The sequence below is a fragment of the Echeneis naucrates genome, chromosome 22, assembly GCF_900963305.1.
Source record: "Echeneis naucrates chromosome 22, fEcheNa1.1, whole genome shotgun sequence".
In the NCBI taxonomy this organism is placed as follows: domain Eukaryota; kingdom Metazoa; phylum Chordata; class Actinopteri; order Carangiformes; family Echeneidae; genus Echeneis; species Echeneis naucrates.
Genome location: NC_042532.1, coordinates 19,941,419 through 19,947,976, shown reverse-complemented (window position 1 = coordinate 19,947,976; position 6,558 = coordinate 19,941,419). Strand labels below are relative to the sequence as shown.

Here is a 6,558-nt window from a genome sequence, read left to right as displayed (position 1 = left end):
TGTAGCTGCAGGTGTGCATTCAACGCTCCGTGCTCCGGTTTCGCACTGACCCGAAGGCCGCTCAACTAGTGTGCGGGTCGTTCCGGCGGGTCGTGAACGCAGCGCCAGTCCAGGGGCGGGTACGGAGCAGTATGGCGGACGATGGAGACAGTCCGAGCGGACCGGTGGACGCCAGCGGCGGGCAGGGGGCGGCGGAGGAGTCGGACGGGCTCGGCCTCGGCGGGATGTTGCTGAATATCGGTATCTTGGTGCTGTTGGTGGCGGTCTGCCTGGCGGCGTACCGGCGGTGGGGCAGGCGGCTCGGCCCGGACGCGGCCCAGGGCGACCAGGCCTCGGCTCTGCCCAAGATGAGGAGACGGGACTTCACCCTGGAGCAGCTGCGGGAGTACGACGGGCTGCAGAGCCCCCGGATCCTCATGGCCGTCAACATGAAAGTTTTCGACGTGACCACCGGGAAAAAGTTTTACGGGAAAGGTGAGCAGGTCGGGGAGGGAGGCGGACCGCACCTGACAGCCGGGCGTGTTAGCTGACGTGCCCCTGCCAGTTTGTGGCGAGTTGTCCCGGGTCAGAATTTGGGCGCAAACGGCCGCCGTTAGCTTAGCACGGCTTTGTCCGTGTTTTTGAATGGGATGCTAACTAGCTGTGAGCTAACTAGCCAGCAGTGAGTGTTTGTTTCTCGGAGGGGAGGGGGCAAATGGGGTCGCAGCTGTTGTGAAGCTGTTTCAACGGCTTTAAACTAAACTAAAACATTTTTATCTCTTGTTATTGGACCGGTGGAACTTTTCAGACAAGTTAAAACTGCGTTTGTTGGTGTGTGGGTGTGTTTTGTTTGTTTGTTTTGGGTTTGTGTTCAACCAGCTAGCCTGCTAACTTTAGCCTGTTAGCTTGTCGACGTGCTCACAGACACACTGCACCGTCTGGCTGTCTGGTCCGGACCAGTGATGGAGCTCACTGTGCACTGAGATATGAACCTTCATCTGAGGGGATTTTTCTGCAGAAAAGGGCGGATTCGGCACATGAGGCCTCTCAGTAATCTGCCGTGCAAAGTTAAACACATGACTGCAGCTCAGGTTTGTGGACAAATATGATGCATTTCTTGTCTGACCCCCCCACCACACCACACCACACCGCCTTACTGGTGTGTGTCTGTGCCTTTGACCAGCAGGGCTAACTCTCTCCACATTTTCTTTGGCCTGTGTGATAAACTATAATTATTCAAACACACTCCCACAGAGACTCGTGTGTCACGTCTGCTGCTTCGCAGTCAGCAGCCAGCCAAGTTGGCCTGAATCTGTCCAGCCCTGCACATCATGACACACACTTGGAGCCATGCTGGACTTGGCAGGTCATATCTTAAATTGTCATCCAACTTACCGCCTGGTCAGAATAGTTTTTTATATTGTAGTTGATCCGGTATTTTCTGGGTCAAACTTTGTTTTGTTTTGTTCCTTTATTACCTGTCACTGTAATATGGAAACCTTTTGTCTTCCACGAATAGCAGCTGAAACATGCAGTGACCCAGCCAAACAGTTTCACACCTAATTATTAACTAGTCACCAAAGCAGCTAGTCAGCTGCAGCTCTGTACTTCTGGTTAGAGTCCAGCAGACTGCAGCTGCCCTTTTCAGTGGACACACTTAAGTTTTTCAATCAATATTCAGAGTAATTCTGGACATAAAAAAAAATTAATGTGATTCCAATAATAGGCTGTAAAACAAAAATATCAATCTCCTGTCTTGTTTTTGGCACTTCTGTCAAATAGCATAAGCTGTTTTATCTAAAGTGCTCATTTGTCAGGTTGTGCAACATAAAAGCACATCTAATCTTGGAGGTGATACACCTTTGCTTTGTGAACTCTTAAAAAAAACAAAAAGTGTTTTGAACAGTGGACTTTTTTTTCCCTCTTTTGCTTCCTGTTGCACAACTAGAGTCAGAAAACCAGAGGGGCGGTAGCGCTTTCACATGCTGGTCAGATGTTGCTGGTGGAGGAATGACGTATGATTTAAAGGGCTTCGTGGCAGGCCCAGGGCAAGAAGGGACAGAGTGACTATCAGCACAGCATTTTAAGGGATATAAATGATATAATTTAGATAACAGGAAATCATTTCCAAATCCTCTGTAATATCCTCTACCTCTAAACTACCTACCACATATCAGTGTTGTTGTTTTGTTTTTTTTATTATTATTGTAAAAAGTTGTGTAACAGGACAAAAGAGCAACAAGTGCCGTGCAATTCTTATAATGTGAAGATCTTTTGGCTGAAGCTTCACAGTGTAAATGACGTTTTACTGAACCCAGCGTGATGCCACCCGTTGGTTGGTTAATTGTTGTTTTGAAGCCTCAAGTTTGTAATTTGACTCTCACCATCTTGGATTTTTAAACCCAGAAGAAGCCACGCCCCCTTACCCATCACCTCCTTTCTGCTCTGTTTCCCTCTAAATGCAACATCATTTAAAAAAATTTACATGTTGTGTTGAAGACTTGAAACCAGAGACTGAGACCATAAACTCATCAGGAAAAGGTTTATGGAGCTTGTAAATTTGAGGCGCTGTGAGAGAGACAGGAGTGAACTTAATCTTGATGCAGAAGTGGCGTGCACCAAAGTCTTGTCTCCACATGCCCCACGTGTCTGTGGCAGAGTCAGGAAATGCCAGGCAGCAGTGGAGTAGCCCAATCTCCAGAAACCTGTCGGTGGTGTCATGAAGCCGACGTCCATCTTGATTTGCAGTCCGTGTTTCGGACTGCAAGATTTATGATGCAAGGCCACGTAATAGTTATTTTTCACCTGTGGAACATCTTGCTTGGTTCTTTATCATAATTCATTTTTATGTGTGTGCTATTGTCTCATCAGTTTTATTTTTGGGACATTTTGAGGAAGTTACTGGAGAGATGAGAGGAAATGAGTGTGACAGCAGAGCTGGCTTCTCACCCCGAAGCTACAGCGCCAAAATGTGTTCTGAGAAAAGGCATAATGGCAAATATATAATAGATGGCTTCTGTCTAACTCTCCAATATGGATATCGACATCAAAAGCTCGGCCTTCGTGAAGCAACAACGAGCCCTAATGTGTTGTGATGATCAAAGTAGTCGGCAGTTTGTAGATCAGTGGACTAATTATTGCAGCTCTACTTGAACTCTTGTGGGCTCTTGAAGTGCAGTGAGAAGCAGGATTATGATTATTGCAATCCCAGACCATAACACACCGTCACTTCTGTCCAAACTCATCCTCCAGCTCTAATTACATCATCACATGGATGCAGAGTTCGGCTAAGTCACCTTCAACACGACGACGACTCATTCGAAAAGGAGAAGCGGATCTGATTTTTCCTTTTTTGTTGTGTTCATGCGATTTTTCTCATTTTTCTCATTTTTTGAAGCAGCAGCACCAGCGGCGGTCACATGTCCCGTGTTGCGTTAACTTATTGCTTGGCTGTGACAGTATTTGTACAGTTTTATCACCTTCTTCTCGCTCACTCTCACTCGGAGGGATTGTTATCCTTCTAAAATGAGAAGTAAGAAAGAAATGTATCTGTTGAAGCTTCATTCTCTTTTGCGTTTGCTTCCCCAGATGGCCCTTACGGCATTTTCGCGGGCCGGGATGCTTCAAGAGGCCTGGCCACCTTCTGCCTGGAGAAAGACGCCCTGCGGGACGAGTACGACGACCTGTCAGACCTCAATGCTGTACAGATGGAGAGCGTCAGGGAATGGGAGATGCAGTTCATGGGTAGGCTGGATGTCTGATACCTGTGAGGAAAAGGTTTGAGGCATTGAGTAGTTCCAGGGTCACAGATACACCCGTGGTATTTAAGGCCCGTTAGCCCTCCATCAGTTCACACCGAGGAGCTGACACACAGGCGTCAGATCGAAGTGGCTGGCTTCTGATCAGTGTTTGTCGTGTTACATTTTCATCGCATCAACTTTTATCATCAGTTTTCCTTCATGTTCAGAGAAATGTGTCTCTACATGTAGATTAAATAAGAGCTAATGAATTATTCTGCTTTCCTTCTCCAGTTTGAATCAGATTAAATGATTGACGGACTTTTCCTCGTTGAGTTTCCTGTCATATTGTTAGAAAAGAAGTTATGATCTGTCCAATAATCGTTTCAGCTCCTTTGAAAGTTTTTGTCAAATGTTTTGTTGAACTAAATTTGGAGTGTGTTTTTCACTGCCATGCAATAAAACCAAACTAAAAATATCTCCTGCCACCACATCTGCAGGAAGCAATGAAAGTGGACAAAAACAAAGAGCACTTCTGCGTTTCACATCACTTATGTCACAGTCCAAGGATTGTTCTGTTCCCGCTGTAAATGAAACGCAGGTTTAATCTGTAATCTGTAATTTTACAACCCCCCCTCCTCTATTCTAGTGTTTCATTTAAACTTAATTGATTGAAATACGTCTCCAGGACTGAGCATAAAATTTAAATTCAAAGCCGGACATATTTGAACCTTCAGCGGTCTCAAACTGTGACTGATGGAATTATGTGGTGTTTATCAGGCTGCTGTCAGCATTCGTCTCAGTTAGTGAGGAAAAGACGTAGAGCAGGAAATGAATCACTCATTTTTCATTTATTTATTGAATTCTTGTTGACAGGCAGAAACTTTCTTCATTTGAAGATTTGCCTTTTTTAAATCAATGAAAATAATTTGCAGCCTTAAATAAATTTTCAGTTTATTGAATGAAGAAAAGCAACATTCAGTTTATTTCTTCCAGAAAAATACGATTACGTCGGCAGGTTGCTGAAGCCCGGAGACGAGCCGTCGGAGTACACGGACGAGGAGGACATCAAGGACCACCTGAAACACGACTGAGCGGTTCCATCACACCGACCACGGCCAGGAGCCCCAAACAGCTGCGACAGACCGCCCCAGACGCCCCAGACCTCCCAGACCACGTCCTCCTCCCCTTCCCCCTCCTTACCCCATCCATCTACCCACCACTCTTCACCATCTCTTCGACCTTTGCAACTTCCTGAGTCTGTCCGGTGCTGCGGCTGTTCTGGAAGGACGGGGCTCAAGTCTCGGCGCCCAGAACCTCCTTCCTTCTTCATCCAACAGAGACGACCGCCAACTGAGAGCGTTTGGAAACCGTCAAGGAGGGGCTTTTGTTTTTGTTTTTCCTTTCCCTTTCTTTTTATATAAATATATAATGACAGCAAACTCATGTTGGGGGGAGGGGGCAGAGAGCTTGTGCTATTGAGATTTATCTGAATATGTTGTTGTCGGGGGTGGGGGGGCCGTGTGGCCGTTGTGGTCGCCGCTGAGTGCTGGGCGGAGGTCGGTCAGGGACGATCGGTGCATTGGGATGGGAAACAGATTTCTCTCTTTTTATCTGTGGTTTAGTCACATTGCAACTGAAACTGCTTCAGCTTTGGACAGCTTATCTATCAATCTATCCCCCCTCTTTTTCCCCTCTTTAATTTGTTTATTTCGTTCAGTCACCCCCCCCACCCCCAGTTGAAAGGGCAGTGCTGTGGCCTAACCAAAGGTAATTGGCAGGGCGATGCATTTTCCTGTTGTTTGTAGTGTATGCACTACTAGTTTTCTTTGTTTGTCACCATGTGATTGTATTTGTTGAGTAGCATAGAGCGAGAGAGACTGGAGGGAAGGGTTTTTTTCGGTTGTTATTTTGTTTTTGTTTTGGGGTTTTTTATTTTTTGGGGGGGTGGTGTTGTGGGGGGGGGGGGGGTCAAGGTCCTTGCCATAAGAAACCTGTTTTGAATCACATCAGATGGACTGAATCACTGATCGGGAACACAAAGGGAAGGTGATAAGGCAGTCCTAATCAATCGACTCAATTGTTTACATGCCTCACAAGCCAGCTGCAAGTCTGTAGATGCCCCTGAAAATGGTCCAAGTATTAATTGTGCCTTATTTTGTTTGTTGTCAGTCCCGACTGGTCTAACAGAGGAGGTGAGCAAGCGAAGGGATGGAGGTGTCAGTTTCTCCTAGACTCAGTCCCCCAGACTTTAAAGAAGGCAGATGTTCTGGCAGTCGTCCACACACAGACTGTAATATTTCCCCACTTCACAGTTTTGTAAATAGACCGTATGAGTTTCTCAGTGTTACTGCCATATTTATGTAGATGATGAAAACTCCATAAACGTATACTGCTATGTCGTCTTGGCCAAAACCCCCATCGTTCGTTTGTTTGTTTTTTCTTTCAGTTCTGAACTTCCTTTTAAATGTTTGAATTTCCAAAAAACAAACAAAGGAAAAAAAAAACAAAAGGAGTGTTGCAAAGTGCTGCAGGGCGGACCGGGAGCTGTTCTTGCGAATTTTTTTCGGAGCTGTTGCTTATTCTGTAAATATATCTATCATTTTATTAAAGCATGTGCAACAACCAAGTGAGCTATGCCGAAATCCCACCACGTCATGTATTTAAATGTTGGGTGTGTGTGTGTGCGTGTCTGCGTGACAGAGGCTGGAAAGGATTTGTTCATGCATAATAAATCAATTTGGTTAATAATTGAAGATGTCTGGAGTTTATTTGCTGTTGGGTTTTATTGTTTACCCCCGCAATGTTGGAAACAAACATCTTTCACAGCTGATCTTCAGGA

General features: G+C 45.7%; 1 protein-coding gene across 1 annotated transcript; it reads left to right on the top strand.

The window, feature by feature from the left end:
• Positions 1-100: 100 nt before the first annotated feature.
• On the top strand, positions 101-6,467 carry pgrmc2 (progesterone receptor membrane component 2). The gene is made up of 3 exons (XM_029494442.1): positions 101-474; positions 3,568-3,723; positions 4,713-6,467. The coding sequence occupies exons 1-3, from the start codon at positions 132-134 to the stop codon at positions 4,808-4,810; spliced, it is 597 nt and encodes a 198-aa protein (XP_029350302.1). The 5' UTR covers positions 101-131; the 3' UTR covers positions 4,811-6,467.
• The last annotated feature ends 91 nt before the right edge of the window (positions 6,468-6,558 follow it).

Excerpts from the sequence above, each read along its gene's own strand:
- pgrmc2 (XM_029494442.1), top strand. The coding sequence starts at position 132 with ATGGCGGACGATGGAGACAGTCCGAGCGGACCGGTGGACGCCAGCGGC. Across the intron at positions 475-3,567 it reads GAAAAAGTTTTACGGGAAAG|ATGGCCCTTACGGCATTTTC; the intron begins GTGAGCAGGTCG and ends TTGCTTCCCCAG. Across the intron at positions 3,724-4,712 it reads ATGGGAGATGCAGTTCATGG|AAAAATACGATTACGTCGGC; the intron begins GTAGGCTGGATG and ends TATTTCTTCCAG.